This window comes from Orussus abietinus, unplaced genomic scaffold, assembly GCF_000612105.2.
Source record: "Orussus abietinus isolate OABI.00-Male unplaced genomic scaffold, Oabi_2.0 scaffold17, whole genome shotgun sequence".
NCBI classification, from domain to species: Eukaryota; Metazoa; Arthropoda; class Insecta; order Hymenoptera; family Orussidae; genus Orussus; species Orussus abietinus.
Genome location: NW_019395988.1, coordinates 1,319,216 through 1,344,634, shown reverse-complemented (window position 1 = coordinate 1,344,634; position 25,419 = coordinate 1,319,216). Strand labels below are relative to the sequence as shown.

The window sequence follows — 25,419 nt, the reverse complement described above, 5'->3', positions numbered from 1 at the left end:
AACATTGCCCCCGGATGTCGGAACGAGCTTTTGCTCGGCCCACCGTGAAACGTTTTGCTGTAAAATGCACATCCAAAACCGAGAAGTACACCTTACTCTCACAGTCAGGAAATAACTCCCTGTTTAATGTTCCCCTGACATCCGCACTCATTTTCAGTAATTCTTTCATCAATTAAAGATGTAGTCAATAAACGACGCGTTATTGACTGCATCTTTAATTGATGAAAGGAACTATCTGATAGACCACCCTAGTTAGGGACTCAGATTATCAGTATTTTCCATGTAGGGAATAGAACTAGTGTACATGATCGCTAATGAAAATTAAAGAATAACGTGCGATCGAGTTTTACACGCACGTAGTTCGTGATAGTCTCCGCCTAATGAATGACTCGAGTCATTCCATACAGATAAGGGGATTTAACTATGATAATTCGGTGTCATAGAAATTGTTCATTGAGCCTTAGAAATATTTCTCGCAACAATCATTTAGTGTTAAGAAATTCTGTTAGCGTTTCCTCTTAATCGCTTTTCTTCGTTCCAAGTACTCCGATTGTTCCTTCTGTAAGGTGTCCTTCAGCATCTCCAAGTGCTTCTCGTAATCGATGGATTCTGCTAGAGCTTCCAACTCCAGTTTCTCAAATTTAGGTGTAGTTTTGCGCGCACTTTTTAACATTTTATTGAATGCCCCTACTTGATTAGGAGTAAGCACAGAAATTGCTGTTCCGGGTGTTCCCGCTCGTCCAGTTCTCCCTGCTCTGTGAATATACCCCTCGATGTACTTTGGAAGATCGTAGGAAACTACCAGCTTAATTCCTGGAATATCCACACCCCTAGCCAGGGCATCGGAGCTGACTAACCTGTAAAAATGTGGAAATAATTTGAAACATTAAACAAGAGTGTAAGGAAAGGAGACTCTGAAAATGCTGCCCGTTGAATGTATTTTAAACCCCCTCCGTTGGATGTATTTAAAGTCCTCTCAAATAAGTATCTTGCTCAGAATGAAATGTAATTGTTCACTATGCATACGTACACTTGAATGTTCCCATCGGCAAAACTCTTCAGAACTGCTTCCCTCTGCTTCGGAGAGAAATTAGCTGATAGTTCTCCCACTGAGATGTTCTCTTCTTTCAGGAATGACCGAAGCAGAATTGTCAAACGATGGGCCATTTTTCCAGAATTAGTGAATACTAATGATCTTTCCGAAGGGTCACTTTTACTCAGTAGATGGAGAAGAACAAGCGGTTTGTGTGTGGCAGAACATTCAATGACACGTTCTGTTAACTCGTCTGGAACAGTGTATCGTCCAATGAAGTTTCCAACTTCCTTGTCTAAGTTTACGTCTTCATCCTTATCGGATATGACCGATGTGAACAGTATAGGCTGGAATAGACCTAGACGACTGATCTTCTCAGGGTCTTGAGATAAGGTTGCACTGAAGAGTAATTTCTGCGTTGGGATCGACGAACTGTATAACATAATGCACTCTATTAATTATTTTATTAATAATTTTCATTGCAATTACTCGATTTACGGCAGTTTGAAAAGAAAAAAAAATAGCTACCTGGAGAAGACATTTGATGTAGTAAGAGGCGGAGCATGCAAACAATGAGGCGGCAGATGTTGCAGCCAATCCGTTGCACGATCTGCTTCATCGATAACAAGAAATCTTAAAGCATCCAATGAGAAACCAACAGTCTTTTCGATATGATCTATTAAGTGTCCAGGAGTTGCAACAACTATGTCAACCCGGCTGATATACTCCCCATTCTCAGCTGAAAATGAAAGCAAGTAATTAGACTTTTTACTGTCTCAAAACAATAGGTAAAATCATTAGTACGACAATAAATACAAACTTTTTCTGACAAGGTTACTCTGCTCCTGTTTGAAGGTTAATACACCTGATAATAAGGTGACATTTAAATTAGTATGCGCTAAGTATTTACTTATCACCTTGTAAACTTGCGTTGCTAACTCTTTCACAGGTAATACTACTAAACAGCGCACCTTTTGCACCAATCTCGTTTGCAAGGCTTGAACAATTGGCAGAACGTAAGCCAAAGTCTTACCTAAAACAGGAGAAATATTAGCCTTGCTAATTATTTTATAAAGACATAAGAAGCATTTACCAGAAAAGATATATTTCATTTTTTCATACCACTGCCTGTTGGTGCAGAGACACATACATCGCGTGGCCACCACCCCATCGTTCGTTCCTTATTACTCTTATTAAGCCATGTTATCACCTTATGTTGGACTGGAAATAATTTTTTTATTCCATTCTTTTTGAGAACTTTAATTAAATTATCATCCAAAATCGTTGTTAGTTCGGTCAAATCAGGCCCACTATTTAAATCGGTAGATATAACTTCAGGATGGGCTAACCAATCTGGAAGGATCCTTTTAACTGCTCGCTGTTTTTTATGAGATTCAGAACCCAAAACTACAAATTTATGTGAATCTTTAGGCCTAACATCCTTCTCGTTACTCGGTGCTATCAATTGATCGGAAGTGGGCACAATTTTTTTATTTGTAATATTGGAATTCTTTTTTCTTAAAGCATTTTTTATCCTCCTTTTTTTTGCAGGTGTCGGAATATCGACTTGCCCATTGCTTTTAACATCCAATGTATTTTCCTTAGCACCAGATCTACGTTTTTTACGCTCTTCAATTTTTTGTAATAATGTAGAAAGATGATTCGACGTTTCTGATTGTACCTGTTCTTCCCCTTGATACCTATTTCAAACAGTTATATGCCCATTAAATAATAACATTTAACATTTATCACACATGCAAGAATAAATACTGTCGTGCATTTTAATTATTTACATACAACGACCTAATTTACCATTGACAAATAATTATCATGAGGACTGATAACAAATATTTTTATTGTAAAATTGGCTAAATAACATAATTATTACTGCAACTTACGTATTTACAACAAAAAGGCTCATGTTGTTAGGTTATACCGGAGGTTCACAGAGGTTATACCGGAAAGACTCATTTTTATCAAAATTTCATCCTCTCCACGGCGTCGTAGACGTAAAAATGAAATATTCTGATTGGCTGCTGAAAGCTAGTCAACTTCTGTACAACAGGAAATAAGTTTGGTCGGGTTAACTCAACTTCTGCACTTAGTGCACATTTCCATCGTATTTGGAGCTCATGTTCTCAGATTTAACGATGGGCGGCTCTTAAGATTAAGCTGAGTTAAGAGTTCAACAGAGATGAGCTGGGAGATTTCTCACGGGCAGACTTTGATTTTACCCTTCACGTACCTTATTTATTTTATCCGTAAATTGGGAGCAAAAAACGGAGAAAGCTAATGTACGATACCAGAGGGCAGCACAGATATGAACTTCATCTGGAAACATTATTCGAGTTTTACAATTTCCAATAAAAACGGCGTCGAAAGTTACAGTCCTCAATGAGGTTGCACTTCTTGATGAGTACCAATTCAGTGGTTTTATTCATTCATGCCGCATGTAATACGTGCATATTATTTCAATGCCGATGTCGTTCAGCCGGTGAAGTTAGAAATGGAGTTTATTGACTTCGATATGTAGATAAATTGGAGAAAAACTGTATTATAAATTGTTAATTGTTGATTTATGTATCTGACAATAGTGTTCCTTCAAGCTGTTCCACCGAGAAGAAGAAGACGTGAGAAGTGCACTTTGAAAATACACTAATTAGATACAAGGCATATATGTATAGAGTTCAATGCTAGATAAAAATATGATTTTACGTACAGATTGTAACGGAAGTGTACGTTATGGACACATATATGGGAATATACCTATAAATCACCTGACGACATGGTTTGCATGACGGATATAAATTAAAATGGACGTAATTAAACTCAACACAATTTTAATGCCACGAAGGGCATTAAATTATGTATTAAATTGTCAGTGAGTGCAATACGTGAATATGACAGAAGTTGTCGTAAAAGTGTAAATAATATCAAGGTAATAAGTAACGGTAAGTCTTCGAAGCATATCTCGTTTTAATTCTTGATTTATACTTGGAAGTGCGCATTTTAGCGGCTTAGAAATTTAAATCCAATTTAAAAAGATACCTTTCGCTTATAAGAGCGCAATGCTAAAGTGCAATGAAGGAGGAAAAACTATGCAAGTTTTTACTTAGGATCTTATATAGATATGTTGCTTCAATTGCAGAAGTAAATAAGTATGAGTTACTCACTATTAATACAATTCAGACATTTTCAAATTGTGAACAAACGTCTGCTGCAAAGATGTCTGAGTCTGATAAGACTAAGGCCTTACTCCATTGGAGATGGAGATCATTTCCAGAGGAAAAAAATCGATATGCAAGATCGTGCTGCCCGGGGGAAAGCTTTTAAGGCAAAATTAATTCGCGATTTCAAGCAAACCAAAGAAAAAGTAGAAGAGATTATCGAAAGAGAAAACATTTGGACAGTGCCGAATTTTCTTTGCATAGGACGCATAATAAGTACACCTTGCCTAAGTTATTTCATCCTCTCCCAAGATTATCAGGTGATTTGCCTACATAGTACTTATACATATTTTTTGTAATGAAAGTCCCATCGTTTTCTAACATGTCTTGGATGTAATTCATTTAGCAACATTAAACATGTACGATCATTGAATTGTACCACAGGTGGCATTGTGGCTGCTTGGATTCGCAGGCCTGAGCGATTTTGCAGATGGATGGATCGCTCGCACTTGGTCTTCGCAGGCATCCAAACTTGGAAGCTTTCTGGATCCAGTTGCTGACAAGTTGCTTGTAGGAACTCTGTTTCTATCTTTGGCATGGGTAGGACTTATACCTATACCACTCACATGTCTGATTCTTGTTCGAGACGTTCTATTGATTGCTGGAGCTTCGTATATCAGATATCGTTCATTGCCTCCCCCTGTTAGTATAACCTCTATTGCATCAGATTATTTTTCTCTCCCTTTTGATTTTTTCCTACCAGGAATAATCATACTAAAACCGAACGTTTTCTTCAGATAACACTGGCAAGGTATTTTGACCCGACTCATGCAACCGTGCAATTGGCACCCACCCTTGTCAGCAAGTTAAACACAGGCGTGCAATTAGCATTAATTGCAAGTACTTTGGCTGCTCCTGTGTTTCATTTTGTAAATCATCCCATTTTAGAAGGGTTATGTTATCTAACAGCAGTAACAACTCTGGCTGGTGGTTTCAGCTATTTAGTATCAAAGGACACTTATAAGTTACTGAGGAAAAAGAAAATCTCTCCATGACCATTACCCTAAGAGATACTTGTTCATCGCCACTGTGAAGTCTGAAGAAACTACCGTCATGATTTATGTGTGTACAGATTTGTTGATCCTGCGGCGTCACACTGCTGCTAAGATATATATATTTTTAAAACCTTTATGTAATATATACAAATGATACAGAGTTTGTACTTGAATCTTCCTTTATTTACAGAGTATCCCTAAATAGCGCAATCTATGTGCTAATTTCTTCTCAATGAATTGAAACTTGGAGTCGACCCTTTAAGTTATGAACTTTTCAACTTTGTATGTTTCATATGCAAACTCTTCGTTGTGTAACGCATCGTATTCAACACCTATATAATCTATTTCTAATTTAAATGGTCCTGAAATTTGATCTGCCAATGAAAAACCTATGGACCAGACTTGGTCTAATGGTATGTTATACTGAATGTCTTGAATTCTTCCTTTACTTGCTAAGTAGAATTTTGAAAACGGTATTTTAACATACTGCCAGTAAGGGCCTCCTTGTGTATGAAGTACATAATGATGTACATCGTTCCAGAAAATATCAAACATACCAGCAGTTGCTAAGTTTATTAAGTAGTTTCGCCCATCACCTCGCACACGTAATATTAGGTGAGAGTACTGCGTCCAGTCGAGAGGAGTGTCACGTCGAAACGATATCTGTCTACGTGCTGTGGTAATGTTGCAGTAACCGGCACGGGATAACTTTCCATCTTTAGGTACTCTGGTATCCAAAATTCCAGAAAATATGCCAGTACCTCTGGGAGACAATTGCAAACTGCAAATATCATAAATCAAATGACGTTTCACTCATTTACCTTTATACCGCTTATGTCTAGGCCTAGTTTTACCTGCAAGATGAGAAACCTTCTGCATATTCACTGTCGCATGTGACAATCCAATCTTCGAGTCTTGAAGGATCTCCATCAAATCTCCACTCAACGTCGACTTCATTATGTCTATAGGCAAGTACTGGGTCCGCTCGCAATGCTTCCCTTACCTCTTTAGATAATACTTTCATTTCATAACAAAATCGTTGGCATCCTTCTATAATGTTTTTTATGATACTTTTCTTTTCCGAAACTTTGCTGGGAATATGGGGATAACCACCTTTCCTATCTGATTCATAGAATTCTAACAACGCTCGCGAGGTATGGAAATTGCATTTTGGTTTGTTTATGTTTCTCATGAGTAACCGCAGCGGACAGAATGCCTTCATCTTGCCTAAAATCGGAAGAACAATATTTAAAAAACAAGGAACAGTTAAGGTAGCAATTGGAGAAAAATGCGTGAAAAATAATATTAACGATACAAGTGTTTACATACCTTCGTTAATTTAAATCGCTTGCGAATAGCAACAAATTTTCTGGGAAACCCTTTTGACCCTCTATCGAAAAATCTGGAACACTGAAGCAAAGAATACAGAGGTGGAGACATCTGTATTCTTTGCCAGAGATGAGTTGGGAGATTGCTCACGAGCTACCACCAGGGGGCAGCACATGTTGCGTTAAATTCAACACGGCTGTTGACTCAATATGGCAGCTTAATGCGTGCACATAGTCGCGCGAAATTCAAACCATTTTATTAATCCCGCTTCCAGCAACCTCGATTAAATTAATTACCTAACCGTAGGTTAAAGTTAACGTCTAAGTTAATCTTGGGTTAATAACGTAAATGTTCCACCACATTTATTTAGACCGCAATTAACTAATCGTATATACCATTCCAAGTAAGTCGAACTGACGGTGAACGCGTTTGAAACATTACATGGAATAATACATCTTTTAACACATTTCATCTGTACCGTGAAAATGTAAAAATAAGTTTCATAGAGCTTTGGTACTCTAGGTCCGTGATTAAATAATTCTTATAAATATTTTCTAAGTTTAAAAATTGCAGTGCATTTAGCAACCAATGATTAAGCAATGAAAAGTAAATTGGTGCCGAGGAGGGTAAGTGAATAAGGTTACAAGAAATTATGAATGTAGTTGGCTGTATCCATTCTTGGCGATTATTTTCTACGTCGAATTCCCACGATCGCGCAGCTTCCTGTGCTTATTTTTAGCATAACAATATAAAGGTGTCAATTGTCCAGGTTGTATAAACCAACGGTCGATGGCCGTAAGTGGCACACATTGCCCTGTATCTTGAAAATTTGCATACGGCCTACAACGTCGTTGCAAGAGTCACGATCCACTTTGATCGCGAGTTCGGCAACTCCATTTGCAATTTGCGATAGTCGCAACTATAATTGATTGTGATTCGATTATTGATTAAATTTATTTATGATTAAATTAAGCCTTAACCTCCCTAAATTTAAATTTCGTTCGGAATCGAGCGATACGCAAACGCAAACTTCCAGCATGCGGAAATCAGCCAACGGAGATCCGATAAAGGGATATTTGCAAGGGTCGATCAAACAAAGGAATCTGGAGCGGAAGCAGGAAGTACACTTCCATGGGCACGAAACCGAGCCGGTGCAGCCGGCCAGCGAGGATTCGGTTGGACTGGTTGGATTCGGTTATCGGCTTGCTCTCACGTAACAAAGTTACAGACGAACGGCGCCGGCTGGTCCAGAGGATCCACGCCTTTAGAATTCCCGGTTCTAGGAGTTGGAGATGATCCGGACGGTCCGGACGATCCGGCACGCGCGACCGCTCGCGCCGAAGTGAGGACCGAGCGGCGGGCGTGTGCGTGCTCTTCCGTGTGCCGGGTCGCACTTTCTACACGGTCGCCGTGTCCGGGGGCATCCACCTCCGGATGACGTCGGCCGTGTCCTACCGGCCTACACCCGGCCGAAAAGAAAAGGAGGAAACGAGCCGAATGATGCATCTTCGGCGTCCCGGCATGCTCCGAGACGGATCTACATCGCCACTCTACATGTTCCTTAAAGCCTGGTTTTGATATAATTCCGCTAGATATTCCCACGAGCAGAATGCTTAGTCTAACTTAAATATATTAACGGAAGGTAGTTTCTTCCGAAGGCAGTCCTTTGCGTCGTGGCACGGAATTCTCCGGCATCCGGTTAAACGTCTGGATAACCGGCAAATCGGGAACGCGGTCTACTGATGGTTCTAATAAAAAGTGGAACTCCGCCCCAGGGTGGTGGCGTCTCGAAAATTTCTCCACTGCTTGGGCGAAGAATTCGGGGATATCCGCCGCTACGCCTGCGTCATCTGCGTAGGGACACCCCACGTCCTTTTCTTCATAGATTCGTGATAGCTCCAGATCGTTCCCATCCACGCCGTGCCCTTTGGTAACCTCTGGCGTCCTTTAGCTTCGGTCGAGCTTCCGTAGTAACCGCGTTCGTAGCGCAGGGCGCCGTGAAATTTTCAATATGCCACCCAGTGAATGGAGCGCAACCGTAATTGCAATTAACGGTAATTACGTTTCCCGCGCGGCGTTCTAACTAAATCACGGGAAAATTGTTTATCGATCCGGACTGCACCCGCGCACCTCGGGACGGCGACTCGTGATTAAAGCCGACGATCGTCACGGGGAATCGGCAACTCCTGGGTCGAGCAGGGCTCCCGAGTTGTTCCGCGAATCGGCGGTTTGGATCCGATGGGGAGGAATTTATATGAATAACGAGATGCATGAGCATGGTTAGACGCAAATGGCGCCGGTCCAGGATGAATGAAGTTTAAGATGAGTCGGAATGGGGACGGTCACTGGAACCGGATCGGGACCAACGGGATCGGTTTGGAATGCATTTTAACCATTTCAAACGTGGAGGAGGAACTTTCAACGCCCAGGTTGCAAAAGTCTCCGAATCGTTAATAAAAAGTTCCCTATTATATCCTATACGCTACACCTTCGCGTGGGTCCAGCGATCGGAGTCGCGAAAATTTTAATAACCTCCTGACGTTCCGCTTAATTTTTTAAGTTATACAGACGTTCATTTCTTTTTCTATAGCAATGGAGTAATTATACTTCGATTCCTCTGCGGGTCGCTGACACTTCGGATGAGAATACGGATCCAGTGTTCGATCGGAGGTTGACGCAAGTCCCGGATGATTCGTCCCGTTGAGGATCAGGAAGAACGGAAAGGAGAATGTCGGTCACTGGGCCTCGCGCGGCTCGGCTCGACTCGCCACTCCGCCCGGAGACGCCCGAAGCCTTCCGGAAAGATCCGAAGACTCTCGGAGACGCCCCGAGGGCGACCGGACACGCCGAGCTCGACCGCTCCTCTTCTACGTCACTGCGTCCTACGATCCGGGAAACGAGCTAGATGCAATCCCGACCCGGAGTCCCGGTACGGCTCGACGCGCTCCAGTGCCCTTCCCCGGGGGTCGATGGAATCCTGGAATCCTTTTTCTCGAAACTTCGGAACGACGTTCGCGTCCAGATAAATCGTATTAAAATTTAGCGCTTCCCAGCAGTTGCGGACTATCGCGCATGCGCAAAAGCGTGCGCTTGGGCCCTCGAAACTAAACTGCTACGGTTTCATGCTCTAAGAAGGCAGGCGGTACATTTTGCTGTTTTTTTCCTTACCTTTTTCAATCGAGATTGAGGGCCCATTAACCATCACCGGAATCAGGATATCACATGCGCTGTTCGCATACCCCGCAGGGATTACATAATTTACGAAGCCTAAGTCCATAGCCATGGTTTCTCCACCTCTCGTGAATAATTTCGTCGTGAATCTTAAGGTTTTCCCCGAGATTCAAAGGTCTTCCCGGCTTCGCTGAGGAACTGCGACGCCAGCGCCCCTGGCGGGATTACCGCGAATGATCCGGAACTGTGAACCCAGAACGCGATGCTAGAAATTTCAATTTTAACAAAAAGAAACGTGATCTTGGGTCTAGTCTAGGCTAAATAAAAAAAGAAAAACGATCCTTGAAAAATTAGATGATTTCACGCGCATCGCGTTCTTACTTAGGGTGTTCATAATCATCTGCCGAAGTTTCAAGTGATTCGGTGCAGCAGAAGTCCAGTAGAAATGCTTGAAAAATATTTTAACGCTTTATGTATATATATATATATTTAATGATCCTTTCATATCGCCTTAGGGTTCTTATTGGTAACACGCTTCGTGTATTTTTAATGAAATATTTGTGCAGGTTAGAAGTGCTTCGGGCACGAGTCCGGGAGTCAGGAGAATTATAGAAGGGGGTCAACATATGAGACCGCTCTGCCGAAGCATCGAGCCGGGACAGTACACGGCCGGCATTCGACGCGAACTGAGCATCCGAGAACCCTCTGCTCTCCTCGAGGACTTTAACATTCGATCCCGTGCGTCGATCCTATCAATTGGCGATCCACGGAAATTTCTGTACCGCGCGGAAGGCTCGGAGGGAAATCGACTTTGCGAAGGAATCCCAGAGAGACGTGAAAAGTTTCGCGCTCTCTGGCCACCTCTGCGGCGATTATTTTAATTCGGGTGAGTAGTCTGAATCTCTGATGTGTAATACTCGCACTCGAGAGAAGCAAGACGAATTTGGGTCAGCCGGATACATTCCAGACTTATTGAAATTCAGGCCACCCGGATTTCCCTGGGAGAAAAATTCATATCTTCGGGCGCACTTTCTGGGGGATTTCCCCCCCAGTAGCATGGAATATTTTCTAGATACTTTCCCTTTGTAGTCCTCTCTGAATATCTCAAGCGACTGATTTTTTTTCTAGATGTCTTGTAGTTTTCATTTGGAGGTGTTCCTGTAATATTTCGTGAAAATCTCAATGAGACGTTTTTTTTTATCATTTATAAACGTGCGGCGAGATTACAGTTTTTAAGTTACTCTTTCTTTTATTGTAATTTTAAATTAGTTGCGCGTCCGTTGCTGGAATAAATTCGTGACTTGGTTGGAAGTGCGACAGAGGGAAAGTTTAGGTAAAATGGAGAGAAGCAATTGCGAAGCAGGAATGTGGAAGTGATTTCAAATTTGGCTGACTTTTGACGGGAATCCGACCCGTCTGGGGACGAGAGAGGCTTAATTGGCTCCCGCAAGGTATATGTCGGTGATTTTCTGCGTGAATCCGATTATTCCGCTCTTATTCAAATTAGTCTCCGAAATTCGAGGGGGATTTAATTGAAAATTTAACAAGGATGGGACGCGGGACTCGTGATCGGTCAATTGAATTTCTACCGGAGTGATACGAGCCGCACCAGAGCACGGGTCGTAATTGAACGTCAAATTGTTCCCCTCTAGGAATGATTTTATTTTTGTTAACACGTATTTCAACGTGATATACATCGCGATGAAATATCGCGTTTCGATTCCACAGAGGCGCGCATCAAATAAATTAAATCACCGGGGCCGGGATCATTCGCTTTCGGTCTCCATTTCGATAAATGTGAATTATTAAGGGAAATATTCGGAAATAATGCAGGAAACTCGCATACGCCGATTCGATGCCGGTCAATTGATCCATAGGAATGAAACACGAGATAAAAGCTAATGATTCTCGGATATTTAATTGCGAGTGAACCCACTCTGAAAACCGATTTCCCGAAAATTAATCTCGAACTCCCTTTCTCGCCTTTCTATCCATTTTCTAATTACTCCACTCAATGTGATAACATGGCCGCGATGTGACTACCTTATCTATAGGCGGCAATTTAATTTCCCCCGCTTCGTTTACCTTTTAGATTCGTTGATCCGCGGGAACTCGATCGCCGGATGCGTTGCTTCGGATTTATTATTTCATTTCGCTCGACCGCAGAGAATTCGATATTGTCTCTAGATTCCCGGGAGATCCCCGTGATATACTTCATTGATACGATCGGATCGAACTCGGGGATGTATGACTTCGGATCATGCATCCCTGATGACGCCCTCGTGTGTTATACCGACTCTGTTTCGCTCACTCCTTCTCTCTCCGCATCTATTCCTCCGCAATCGAGGACCAAAGAGCGATTTTATTTTTGTTGAGCGGTTTTAGTTTTGTATTCAAGCGGAATGCGGCGTGTCGCCGAGGTTCAAATCCCGCGTGAACGTTTCACACAGTGGAGAAAGGACGGGAAGTACTCTCGAAGTTCCTCTCTAGGTGGGTCAGGGCTGGCGAGCGTGTCGTTCCTCTCTGCTTGTTCGGTTTTATATTCGCTGCCTTTTCAGTGGCTTGTATCCTCTACGGAACGCTCGTCGAAGCATTCGTTATGGAAACTTAAGGTGATACGAAAGTAGCGTCAAAGACGTTTCGTTCGTGAGACTTTTCTCCGGATGTACCGATGCGTTTCAAACATTACAATGCGAGTATAAAGGCTACAAAGGAGTCCCGACGTGAAATTTCAATTTTATGAAAATTTCTTTCTAGATATTTTCAACATTTTTTTTATAAAATACTTTTTTCGGAACTTCGGTATTGTCGGTGTTATCTCGACTAATGATAGCGAGTACAAGTCGAGTGATACGAAAGTGGCGTCAATGACGTTTCGTTCGTGAGACTTTTCTCCGGATGTACCGATGCGTTTCAAACATTACAATGCGAGTATAAAGGCTACAAAGGAGTCCCGACGTGAAATTTCAATTTTATGAAAATTTCTTTCTAGATATTTTCAACATTTTTTTTATAAAATACTTTTTTCGGAACTTCGGTATTGTCGGTGTTATCTCGACTAATGATAGCGAGTACAAGTCAACGAGCCGACCGAGCTGTAGGTTCCTCTTCAACAATCGGGGATTAGCATCTTAACGGTGGCAGTCGGGCAGCCTCCGGCCTGGGAAATTGAGATGTTATATCAGTGAGTTAATCAGATCGGAACCAGTCGGTGCCTCCGGTGGTGGCTGACACCGATTTCGCGTTCCCGTGGTCTAGGATAAAGGAGCCCCGTAGACGCGGCACAATGCGTCGATACGTTCCAACGCAAACGAGAACCCATCTCGCGGTTGCAACTACGTCGAGCACTGAAAGTCCCATCACCGTGTATCCGCTATTATCTCTTTTTATTCTCCTGCATGAAAGCATCCAGCTGGGAAATGTAGGGCCTCTCATAGGGTTGAAAATATCGAAGAAAGACGTAAAGAGCTCCTTGCTCCGCTATGGAAGAGGTTTCCCTTCCAGCGAAGCGGAGATATGCATTCGTACGACTGTCAACAGTTGGTGCATTTTGCCTCCCCTGTTATTTATTAAAATTGATTTGAGCAATGGGGTTTGCCCTCGGCAAGGTAACCAAGAGACAAAAAATACCACCCTCAATGTTCCTGGACTTATTTCCTCGGGTTTATCAGAAATGTGTTAGGTCAGTGTTTTTTAACCCGTTCCCCATTTTAATGTCAATGGGAGGAAGTTTGGTTTGGACTTTTGGTGGGAAGGATATAATAGGTACGTTTTGGTTGGGAGAGTTACTCCGTACTTTTGCTGCGACTCGAAGAAGAGGGTATGACGCGAGAGAGGACATTCTCAGTTGTCGGATTACGTTTAACTCCTCTAATTGATTTATACTTGTCCGTGGAATCTAGTCATTGCGAGGAGATCCGAACAAAGGCACGTCTTACCCTACTTAAGTGCAGGGGACTTCAATAAATGAAACCGACACGGAAGATACCGGGTCCACTTAAGGGAGAGCTTCCAACGCTAACAACATTTTCCACTTTCCTCCTCTGGCTTGAGAGAGGTCCTTACTTAGCGAACGTAGAAAAACATTAAAACAAACGAGAAAAGGAGACGTCAAGCGTGCAGAAATTCCTAATTCACGAGCTTCGAAAGTCTCGCCGCGGAACTGAAAATAGTCTCCGGTTGAAAGTTCTTTAACAGATAAACAAATTAATAAGATTGGCAGGAAGGGAATTTAAGGATCTCGGAAATTTAGAGCGACTTTTACCTACTTAAAAGTTATTAAATCAATACATAGGTTAATCAATTTTACGGGAAACGAATTTAACCTCAGAGATATCGATGGCTCGGCGGTTGAAATTACTTTTTCACGCTCATCGAAAAGCCCTCGATATAGGGAGCTTTATTCGAGCCGAATGGCCGATCCGTTGACCGGTCCACTTTGAAACTTTCTTACCCGATATTTAAATGAATAAACTTTTGGAGATTCGAACCTCGTGATTTGGGAGATATCCTAGGGATTTAGAATTTCTTCTCCACGCGATGTTCATCGACACAGGGAGCTTTGTTCTTGTCGAAAGTTCGAGCTGTGGCCGGTCAAGAGCCCCTCGAGCTTTTGTAGTCGCCCTTAAAGGGCGATCTAAAAGTTGCGGTTACGCCGTAAAACCCGGGCTTACTCGGCCGTTTTAAGGCTTATGAAACGTACCGCAAGACATAACGGCGACTTTAACAGTGGAATGGACAATAGAGAGGGAGTCCCTCCGCGTTGCGAGGAAAGAATGTACGGTGAGTGTGTCGCGATTCGATCGCAGGTGCGCATACACGTCGAGAGAAAATACCAGGAGAAAGAGCCGCAACGGCGGGAGGGACAGGGGAAGAGAGAAAATAAATACGTGTCGAGTGACAAAGCGTCGATGCACTTGAACCGTCGTTAACGCACTCGGTGGGCTCGTGAGTATAGACTTTAAAAAGTGACTTGAACCGCCAGGACTAAAAAATAAAAATGCATATTAACTCCGTACGTCTTCCTCCCCGCAGTGAAACTTTTAACGCCGTTAATCTGGGGAAGAAATCCGAAATTTCGTTCCGGGCGAAATGTGTTAATATCTTGAAATCCACTTTTTAAACCGCTTGCAGAATATCCACAGCGTTCTTCTGCAATCGTCTTATAGAATTGGCTTAACTAGGATATTCGTCTTCAATTGACGGACATAATCGTTTTAGAAGGTAGAAATCCCGCGCGGAACTTCTCCGGGAATTGTTAAGCCGATTTCGAATCGAGCGGATCGAGCCGCGTCGCCCGGAGAAGTGACTTAATTAATAATCGCGGGGGGTAATCCGCGCGAGAAGTTGCGGCTTTTCATCTCGCGGAAGTTCACGGTCGAGGTATAAAGTGGCTTTAGAGTCGGCGGTCCGCCCGGCGGAAAGAAATGTCCCGGCTGAATCGCCGGCGATTACTCGTAACTCGTAACGCGTCGTTAAACCCGCAACGAGGAAATACGATTCGCCGGATGTTCGCCGATTCGAACCGATCGGTGGATTCGTGCCGTTGAACCGACGAATTCCGCAGGGGAAACCAGCTTTACGAGCCAAGAGAATTCCGCCCGATCCTCGCCTCGCTCCTGACCTTTCCCAGAGAAAATTCTTCGCCGCGAGAGAGAGAGATCGCGACCGTACATAAAATGTTCATATTCCGATCAGGGATGCTGCGCGTCTCCCCTGGACCTTTCAAATCGCGGGAGATACTGCTACCCTGGGCAATGAAATTTTCATTTTACGTCGAATCTCTACGGGTCCCTGTTTTTATTTTCTTATTGTTTCATTTCCCCTTTTACGGTTTCCCTATATCGAATGTAGGGTCCCATTTTCGCCGCGAGGATTTTATGAAGGGTCACCGGGCTCGTAAGGACACCCGTAATGGATGTACTTGGAAATAGAATACCTGTATCGATCCTTCCTTTTTACAAGAAAGAATTAAACTATGTAGGATTTCTAAATTTCGCTAAGGAGACCTCTTTGACGCCACTTTCACATACCCTTAAGAGATACTTCCCCGGCGTTACATTTTCCTGAAGATCCACCGAGACCATTTCCAGGGTACCCTGAAGCATCGCGATAGGTTTAAAGTCGCTGCACCACTTTTCGCAGCTGCAGACTTTCCAACCGTGGATGTACCTTTAATTCTTAATTAAATTAATTAGCATCCTGTCCCGACCATTGCTTCAGGGAGCATTAACTGAATTACCGGATCCGTGATATGATATTCAGAAAAAGGCGCACCTAGGGGTGGGATTGAAAAAGGGGGAAACGACGCTCTTCGGCGTCGCGGCAGTTCGTTTGAGATTGAACTCTCTGGGTGGACGCGTTTGCTTTGAGCTTAAAAACTTGGAGGCGAGAGGGAACCTAAAGGCAACAAATTCTCGTGTATTCTTTTTTATACCAAATGAAGTGTCCGACAACTTTTTCTTCTCTCAGGGTATATACAATTTAGTCCTAATAAATTCCCAAGATATTCCGCGGAATCGAGGAAGAGTTCGCCGTTTCTGGGCCTGCGGAGGTGGAAGAGTCGCTTTCGGGTCGAGTTTTGTCCGCGTCCAAAATCGGCATCTTTTCGAAGAAAGCTGCGACGATGACGTCGGTAGAGGATCCGTGCGTGCACGATAGAAAGTCCCCAGCTCGGTGACAAGAGAGGGCCCACTTCGCCGACCCGGAAGGAACTCGGCCGACGAAGTGGCCCACTTCCGGCGGCGTCTCGAAACTCCCGAGATCGCGACCGTCGGTTTCGGCATGGGCACATGTTTCGCCGAAGCGAAGGAGAAAATTTCCCCCTCGAGCCGAGAAATCGGCGTTGCTTTCCACCTGCTTTCTTGTATAAAAACCTCTCCCTCCGAGCGCTCGATCGACTCCGGATTTTCCATGAAATTTGGAAACGATCGATTAGTCGATTATCGAGAAACATGGTATAAAGTGATGTTAAGGTAAAATGTAACCCCCGCTCAAATCAGTCGATTGGAATAAGACACGAGATATCCACTTCCATAAGCTCGAAGTGGATATTTCCTTTTTTATTCTTGGGTGCCTCATTTAGAAATTTGTATAAATACCGGGATGGGTTTTCTCGAGGTCTCACGATCCATCTGAAAATCATCCCTCGTTATTTCCTCCCGGAGCTCTGCCCGGGATCCGCACGTAAGGATGCCTGCGAGGCGCATTAATCAGGTCCAACTTCCACTTCTAAATTGCGGAGTAAAAAATCCAGGGAAGGTCGGTGCACTTCTCGGGGAAGGGCGGACACGAGAGAAATGATTTCGGCGGGGTTAATACTACGGGAGCGTAATATAAGGGACGGGAGGCGGTCTCGCCATCTTGGGGAGCGATACGAGTGGGATACTCTGCGCGAAGGATGCTCCGGTATCCCGGCTCGTTAAGAATTATCTTGGAGCCATTTCGCCAGCCGAGGGGACTGGCTACGCACTTTTAGAGGTGGCCTTTTACGGCTCGGCCAAGTGTCGGGGACCGAAGCCGATTCGACGAAACGACGTCCGAAAGGTTCGTATTAACGACGCGAGATGGACTCGCGAGGGGCGGTTTTTTACCGCCGCTTAAAAAAGGACATCTCCTAAACGGGCGATAACGAGCGCGGGGTAGGAACGCCGATTCCTCCAGGGCCTTAATAGATTACAAATTGAAAGGCCGGCTCTGCAATTTATCGGAGACTTTTTACTTTTCCAATATGGCGGAGATTCATTGGACGAGATGAGCTCCTCGTCCCCTAAGAGGATAGGGCGACCGAAGGTGCACGCCGGAGAGGGATTCATGAATAATATGAATAATCTGATAGAGAACGTTGTAGGTAAAAATTCTGGAAGGTGCTACGTGATAATACTGCCGTGATTTATGGCACCTGGAATAGACCGCTTGTAACCGGGCTTTTTGGAGCTTACGTCTCTGAGTCGCTCGGAGGACTGAACAATGTCCACGTGGATCGTCCCAGTTTTTTCGGGGGAAAATCCGAGTGGACCCTTTGAAAAATAATGTATTCCGGAAGATCGACGAAGGAAGGAAAGCGGGAAAAATGGAAGGACTGGAGGTAGGGGAGGAAGTTCCCTAAGTGGTCGATAACGAGTCCGGCATAAAGGTGACTCCTTGGAGACGACTCGGGAACCTCGGAAAGAGCGGAGCCGAAGCCTCGGGTCCATGAATAATGTTCCAAAGGTGCATTAGAATATTCCTACGCCATAACCGGCGGCGATAGAGGTAGGTGGCATTGTTAGCCTGACTTCCGGCCGAATTAAATTTCCACCTTCGGCCTGCGCAACCGGAGTTGGAAAATTCGACAAACGGGGGCTGAGAGATTCCCCCTCGGAAATTTTCGACCCGGCCAGCATCGAATTGTCACCCTGTCCAATGTATTTCCTGAAGCTGCCTTTTAACCGTGCAAATGCGTGCACGAACGATTTTTATACACGGAACTTAAAGGGATGCCGAAGTGGCATCCGACGAAGTCAACCGCTCGTTAAACTTTCCACCGAACTGGGTCTGCCGAATCGTTTGAAATTTTACAACGTGAATTTGGTTTGCGCCAAGTTTAAAATGCGAAATACCGCGCTGTATCTCGAAAAGATATCCGGAGCTGAGTCCTATCCCAAGCCGAGTGATAAAGTATCGTCGGACGCGGCGAGTAGACGCTTGGAATATTTTCCCACCGGTGGAAATGTCCCACCTCGCGTTTAATGCAAACCCGAAAGGGACACGGCGGTAAAGGGGAATTAATGTTTTCAGACGTAAAGGACGATTCAACATCGCTGGATGTACTGAGGATGCGCCGTGATTGCTGCAACGGGGGGCTTGCCTGCGCCGTTGTGTGGGTGACATCGAGCTGTCTCCTCCTCCTCTCCTGGACGTCGACGAGCAACGCCGGTAAGTTTCGTTTTCCATTCCGTGTCCCCTAATCAGGCTGGAATTATTAATGCCCGAGCGATGCCCTGGCCCTCCTATTACCAAACAATGGGACATCCCGACGATTCGGTCGGGGTATAAAACCCGGGAGGAAAAACGAAAAACCGACGCCCGATGCGGACGTGGCGCGCCTCCAAAGTGGCCCAGCGACCGCTTTTGCGATGCACCCTGCGGACTCATTCGACAACCTCTCCTACCGAAATTCCTCCTGGCCTTTGTAGCATAGCTTTTTCTCAACGGTGTTACAATATTTCCGGAGGCGAGCTCGCCGATAATGGATGCCAGTGACCCTCTCAATGAACGTTTAGACGTGACAAAAGGTACCTAGCCGTTGCCGAAATTTCTCATTCCGCGTGCCGCTTCCGTCCGATGTGACACTCGTGGAGGAAGGAAAGTAAACAGGGAAAAGCGAGAGGACAATCGCGGTGGATCGGCAGGCGCCAAACTCGTACCCCTGGAACTTAGTTCATATGCATTATGAGCGGATGGTAATTTCATACCCGGGGATAGTTAGTTTGTATGCATTATGTACACGCAACGATGTCGTGCCGGAGCGAGTGAACGCGTACGTATCACGGCTGCGCGTGATTTACGGCGTTTTGGAGTTAGCACGTATTTAGTGCTTACCGTAATCCCGGTCTACGTCCGGGAAAAGCGGACGAGTAGGATGATTTACGGTAATGAGAGTTACCGCGAACTCATTCCGCGGGATGATGACTTCTTTTCCGACACTTTTCCCGAGGAGGTGCAAGTGGAATCGTTCGTACTCCCTGGAGTACTTACCCCACCGCGATGGACGCACTCTCCTCTAACCCTTTGGCATTACGCATCGTTACTGATGGTTCCATACGCCGATGACCATTTATTTCCCGGGATCCGTCATTGTCCAGGAGAGAAAAGTCATTGGCAATGCCACTTTCGTTAGAAAGCAGCCTCGACGCGGCATATTCCTCCTCAGGGTGTGAGGTGTACAAGACTGTAACGACGGTTGATAAAAGCTGGGAAAAACTCGGGGAAGGATACTCTCCCAAGGACGGAGGCGATCATCCTCGTAGGAGGGACGAAACGTCGCGTGCTCGCTCGCCCGGAAGAGAATCCTCGTTTCACGGTCTTGCGCCCGATTTTGCTCCTTTTCCAGGCGATCCTTCCGAGGGAAGCCTGTCTCCTTCGCTCTCTCTGAGAGCTGCCGAGCCACACTTCTCGGGTGCGTTAGACAAGTGCCGTAAGTGTGGCAGTAGGATGCGAGGGACCGTTAGGTGGACTCTGGCCATTTTTATTATTTCCTTGCGCTACACTTACTCCGCCTCTTTGAGACCGCCGAACCTTCCACCGAATGATTGTCCTCTCCGGAGGAGTCGCGATCAGGTCGCCGATCTATACACCAACAGTGCTTACGAACGTTTCTTTCAATTTCATATCAAGGTGGGATGAGATATCCTTGAAATTCTTGCGTGCGTTCGTAAGGCTTACGCGAGGTGAAGATCTTCTACTAGGGTTCCTTGCAGAGCCATCCTTGACCGCCCTCGGCCGATGTCCGTCGTACCAGGAGCAAAATGTCTGCCCCGCCAGATCGCCGGATTGTAAATCGGACTTCGAGTGTCAGACCCCGAACGAGAGGTGCTGCAGAACGGCCTGCGGACTGAGATGCGTGGTCGGGGAGTTGACGGGATGCGAGCAGCTCGCCTTGGCGGCCACCAGGAGGTCCCGGGCCCTGGGCCCGAAGGGGCCCCCGCAGTTCGTCCCGACGTGCAACAACGAGACCGGGGAGTTCGAAAGGATCCAGTGCGACGTCTGGGGCAAGTCCTGCTGGTGCGTGGATTCCTTTGGAGGAGAGCTTCCCGGCACCAGGGCGATGGCTAAGGAGCTGGTGGACTGCGACAACCCGAGACCTTGCCCGGCCCATAGCTGCAGGATGCTGTGTCCTCTGGGATTCGAGGTAACGTTCGGAAGACCCCTGGGAATCTCAATCGCAATAATTAATACCCAACGAAAGAGATCACTTTCCAAGGAACGCGTGAACGTCTAGCCTAGAGAGGACAATTTTTCACCCGGTGTACTCATACGTGGATTTGCAGATCGATCCCGACTCCGGGTGTCTTCGCTGCGAGTGCAAGGATCCTTGTCGAGGAATAACCTGCCCCGGGACGACACAGTCCTGCGAACTGGCCGACGTCCCCTGCGCTCGTCCACCCTGTCCGCCGATCCCGAGCTGTCGAAAGGCGAAGTCCCTGGCCACGATCTGTCCAGCAGGGGAGCCCCTGCAGATCACGGACTCGCCCAGGCCCTTCCTCTGCGGCAACACCCCCGGGAAACCGACGTGCCCACCCTTGTACAGGTGCCTCGTTGAGCCGGGTCAAGAGTACGGGGTCTGTTGTCCATCCAGCGTGGCCCTGAAGAGGCCGGGAACTTGTCCGGCCGAGGAACCTCTCCTATGCGGCTCGTCCTGCAGACACGACTTGGAGTGCCCGGCTCCGCAAAAGTGCTGCCACAGTGAGAGATGCGGAGGTGGAGTCTGTGCAATTCCTCAGGGCTTGAGCGCCTGCAACAGGAACAGGATGATGGCGGAGCTGCTGAGCATCTCGGAGAGGCAAGGTCGCGGCTACGTTCCCCAGTGCGGAGAAGGTGAGAACCATCGGAAGAGAAGTGCCCCATAGTTTAGTAAGAATCATCCGAGAGAAGTGGGAAGATGGGAATTCACTCGTTCCCGGTATCTTCAGATGGGTCCTACGATCCGAGGCAATGCTCGAGGAACGGTCTGGTCTGCTGGTGCGTGGACCCGGAAGGGCGGAAAATCTCCGGATCGATGGGGCCGTCCAAAGACGTGGAGTGCGGACCTGTGGTAAAGGCCCGGTCTCTTCCCGCCTCCTGTACTCCGCAACAGTGCGCGCAGGTTTGCCAGTACGGTTTCAAGACGGATCCTTCGGGCTGCCCCACCTGCGAGTGCGACAGCCCGTGCGATGGGTAGGTAACCGAGAACCTTACGATCGACCATTAACCCTTTCGTTACGACAGTCCGCAATAGCGCTACGACCGAACGCCGTGCCCAAGGTGTACACATCTAGAGCTAGCACATCACCGTCACTGTAATTATGGTGATTAATTGCCCACAGTATCCGAATGTAGATTCGCGGCAAGCGACTGTTAGACGACCCGTTGTAGTGAAAGGGTTAATCGGTAATAATTACCGATCCCTTTATTAATTACTGTCGTTCCTAGGTACCCCTGTTCCATCGGGGAGGAGTGCGTTTTGGTACGCGAAGAGGGCTGCCCGGACTTCCTGTGTCCGACGAGGCCAGATTGCAGGCCGAAGAGGACCTACGAGAGCCCTTGCGTAACCGGAGCGCCTTTGAGCGACGAGGACGGAAGTGCCGTCACCTGTTCAGCGAACAAAACCTGTCCCCAAGGCCACAGGTGCACGGCGGTGCCCGAGGCCAACCAGTCGGTCTGTTGCGCGATCACAGTCTACCCTGTAAAACCACCCACCAGTAAGTCGAAGATGGTTTGCCCCAAATTTCGGGAAAACATTTCTTGGCAAATATAAACCCTTGAAACTGAGCGAGCATCACCACGTTGATAACAAAAGAAGGGTTTATACTTGCCTTGGCTTTTTCTTATTTTCTCAACATGGCGTGGAGAATCGTTAAACTGCTTCGTAATCGGGACTCGCGACTCAAGGAAGGCGTTATCATAGGAACCTTTCGATCCCACAGTGTGCCAGTATCTCAGAGACTTCAACGAGCGGATGGAAGGTACCCGAGAAGGGATGGCATTGGCGATTCCAGCCCCCGAGTGCGAGGAAGACGGCTCGTACAAGCCTCTCCAGTGTGACAGAGGTAACTGCACCTGCGTGAACACCCAAGGAGTCCCCCTGAAGTCCAAGGTGTCTCGGGGGGGCAGCGACTGCAAGCGAATAGCCGAGCTCCTGAACGCCTGCGAGCCGTTCAGATGCGACCTGCCCTGTCCGTACGGTTACGAGCTGAACGCAGCGGGTTGCCCGCGGTGCAAGTGCAGGGACCCCTGCAAGGAAGTGACCTGCAAGGTGCACGAGGCCTGCACCATGGTGGACGTCAACTGTGGACCCGGACAGTACTGTCCTCCCGTGCCGGCGTGTTTGATCTCGAAGCCGGGACAGTGTCCCTACTTGGTGCCCAGTTCGTCCAGCTGCGAGTTGCAGTGCGGCAGCGACCAGGAGTGTCCCTCCAAGGAGAAGTGCTGCTCAACAGGGTGCGGCACGCAGTGCGTGTCCCCCGTGGTGGCGACCGCGTGTCAGCACGCAAGAGCCCTGGCCGAGCACGTAGCTAGGGAGTCCGGGGAACCAGCAAGGCGTCTTTACATCCCACGCTGTGACTCCAGCGGAGCCTTCGAGTCCGTCCAGTGCCACGCAGGGATGTGCTGGTGCGTCGACCGGGAGGGCCGCGAGCTGGCCGGCACCAGGGTGGTCGAAGGCATCGTCCCCAAGTGCAGCACCCCCTTACACTGCCCCGAGATCGCGTGCGACCTCAACTGCCCTGAGGGGTACGAGCCGAACCCGGCGACGGGGTGTCCAACCTGCTCCTGCAGGGACCCCTGTAAGACCGTCACCTGCAGGGGCGAGAACGAGGCTTGCAGGATGGTGGAGGTCGCGTGCAGCGTCCCTCCTTGTCCTCCCGTGCCCGTCTGCTTGCCCAAGAAGGACAACCCTTGCCCCAACGGATCTCCCCTGCTGGGTCAGGATGGGTCGCCGGCCACGTGCGGACCCCACGGTACCCAGTGTCCCTCCACCCACAAGTGCGAGCTCTCGCCGTTGGACGAATACGCCGTGTGTTGTCCGAAACCCCGGGATGTTTGCTTCGAGGTACCCCGGAGGACGTCCTGTGGATTCGGCCAGAATTTCAACCAGACGGAGAGGTGGTTCTTCGACCCCGAGCGCAACGAGTGCAGGAGGAAAAAGGAGTGCACCCTGGGGCACAATGACTTCTCCAGCAGGCTCGTCTGCGACACGATTTGCCCGGTTCTGTCGCAGTGCGAGAGATTAAGGGAGAGGAACCTGAAGACCTCGCAGAGGTTGAAGCAGCCCACTTTCCTACCCAGGTGTAACCCCGAGACGGGCACCTGGGAGCCTGTACAGTGCCTGGAACACGTCGGGGTGTGCTGGTGCGTCGACAGGAAAGGGGAACCCGTCAAGGGATCTCTAACCCGTGGTCCTGAGCCCAAGTGTAACTTCAGACAAGCGAGGCGAGGCAGGGGACCCGTCGACGTTGATCCGCAGATCAAGGCTTATATGGAGTCTGCTTTCTTGGGCATGGATTCACAGGAGGCGGATGTTACCAAGGTTCTGGCCACCAGGTGCCAAGCCATGAAGGAACGAGGACACGGTCCCGCTATTTGCGATGCTCAGGGCAGATTTGAGCCCACCCAGTGTGCCGGGGATGCTTGCTGGTGCGTCGACGAGGCTGGGAACCAGCTGCTAGGATCGGAACTCTTCTTCAAGGGCTCCAGGACGTGTCGTAAGTGTCCTTAAAGATGATAAACTACGAGTACAAATTTGAGATCTTCGGGGGTTTTCAAGTAATTTTTACATTTGCGGGATTGCAACCCCCTAGTCTTGAGAAAAATGTTCTTTCAATGAGGTAAGAATTACCGAATACCTTCTGTTATTTTTCAGCCGTGACACCGATAGAGGCGGTCGAGGTTACTCTTCGTCTTCCTGGTCACTTTTTGGCCAGGGACGAGAAGCGTTTCTCCGAGCAAATGAAGGGTCTGCTGAAAAATATCGGTGCTAGCATCAGGGGTGACATCTCCGTGGACATCGTCCAAGATTCCGCAACTCTTAGCTTCGACGTTGTTGGCCCCAACAAAGTCGACGTGGCTTTCCATCTAGAGGAACTAACGATGTTACAGAAGCTGACTCTTCTTGGCTCCGTGGCAGATGCCACCACTTCTACGTTCAGACATGCCTCTTCGGGTCCTACGCAAAGTAGAATGGTGGCTCTCGAGCATAGGGAGATCCTGACGGAATTGGAATCCCCTCTCTATCAAACCACGACAATGGTCCTCGCCTCGGCCAGTGCGTTTCTCATCTGCAGTCTTATGATTCTGCTGCTGATTTATCGGAAGAAAGTGAGTACACCTAACTAGGTATGAATTTTCATTTAATCCTCTGTAACCGAATTTTTTGACAAGCCGAGAAAAAGTTGCAACGTGAAATTAGCAAGTATTAAGGCGATATGAAAGGGTCATTCTATCGAATTTCCGCAGATCAAAACGAAGGACTCGGACAAGACGTTGCCGATGGACCAGCGGTTTCTGGCATTTAATCAACAGCCCGTCTATGTGATATCCGGCCTGGAAAAGGACGACAAGGAGAAGGACATCATTGTGAAAGGACGGGAAGACACCTTTGACGCACCAATTAAAACATAATTTCATCGACTATCCCTACACCCGACACGTTAATGTCGTCGATATCAATTCTCGATCGATCGCCCGGACTTGCTCGTCCTCGGTACAGTCCACTCTTCGGAATGACAATTGCGTTCCACTAAACACTGCCTGAAGCATTACCTGGGGGAAAAAAAACCATCGTCTAGGAGACGATTCCAGTCATATCGATGTCTCCGAGAATTAAGCACTTACGTGGAGGTGTATGTATGTACATACGTGTACATATTGGATCGCTCGTCAGGTTTCTTCGGTGCTCGCGATTGGCCTTTATGGATACAAAATCGAG

At 47.0% G+C, this 25,419-nt stretch overlaps 4 protein-coding genes across 6 annotated transcripts; 2 read left to right on the top strand and 2 right to left on the bottom strand.

Moving 5' to 3' along the window:
* Window positions 1–430: 430 nt before the first annotated feature.
* LOC105702448 (probable ATP-dependent RNA helicase Dbp73D) lies at window positions 431–3,044 on the bottom strand. Its single transcript, XM_023433964.1, has 6 exons — window positions 2,932–3,044; window positions 2,156–2,733; window positions 1,854–2,066; window positions 1,562–1,772; window positions 1,031–1,465; window positions 431–857 (listed from the first exon to the last, which is right to left on the bottom strand). The coding sequence occupies exons 1-6, from the start codon at window positions 2,952–2,954 to the stop codon at window positions 506–508; spliced, it is 1,812 nt and encodes a 603-aa protein (XP_023289732.1). The 5' UTR covers window positions 2,955–3,044; the 3' UTR covers window positions 431–505.
* A 460-nt stretch (window positions 3,045–3,504) lies between these two features.
* LOC105702451 (probable cardiolipin synthase (CMP-forming)) lies at window positions 3,505–5,422 on the top strand. Of its 3 annotated transcripts, XM_012430033.2 has the most exons (5): window positions 3,515–3,663; window positions 3,755–3,984; window positions 4,182–4,520; window positions 4,645–4,902; window positions 4,998–5,422. In XM_012430033.2, exons 3-5 carry the CDS (start codon window positions 4,194–4,196, stop codon window positions 5,253–5,255), a joined length of 843 nt encoding a protein of 280 aa, XP_012285456.1. In that variant the 5' UTR covers window positions 3,515–3,663; window positions 3,755–3,984; window positions 4,182–4,193; the 3' UTR covers window positions 5,256–5,422. The 3 variants fall into 3 exon arrangements, with proteins under 3 accessions (XP_012285459.1, XP_012285456.1, XP_012285457.1); XM_012430036.2 differs by having other exon boundaries at window positions 3,505–3,984; window positions 4,645–4,800; XM_012430034.2 differs by having other exon boundaries at window positions 3,526–3,971.
* Window positions 5,417–6,696, bottom strand: LOC105702450 (complex I intermediate-associated protein 30, mitochondrial). The gene is made up of 3 exons (XM_012430031.2): window positions 6,585–6,696; window positions 6,110–6,482; window positions 5,417–6,036 (listed from the first exon to the last, which is right to left on the bottom strand). The coding sequence occupies exons 2-3, from the start codon at window positions 6,475–6,477 to the stop codon at window positions 5,514–5,516; spliced, it is 891 nt and encodes a 296-aa protein (XP_012285454.1). The 5' UTR covers window positions 6,478–6,482; window positions 6,585–6,696; the 3' UTR covers window positions 5,417–5,513.
* Window positions 6,697–18,571: 11,875 nt separating this feature from the next.
* Window positions 18,572–25,155, top strand: LOC105702372. The gene is made up of 8 exons (XM_012429884.2): window positions 18,572–18,671; window positions 20,216–20,646; window positions 20,786–21,332; window positions 21,428–21,671; window positions 21,927–22,195; window positions 22,421–24,196; window positions 24,355–24,809; window positions 24,948–25,155. Exons 1-8 carry the CDS (start codon window positions 18,572–18,574, stop codon window positions 25,110–25,112), a joined length of 3,987 nt encoding a protein of 1,328 aa, XP_012285307.1. The 3' UTR covers window positions 25,113–25,155.
* The last annotated feature ends 264 nt before the right edge of the window (window positions 25,156–25,419 follow it).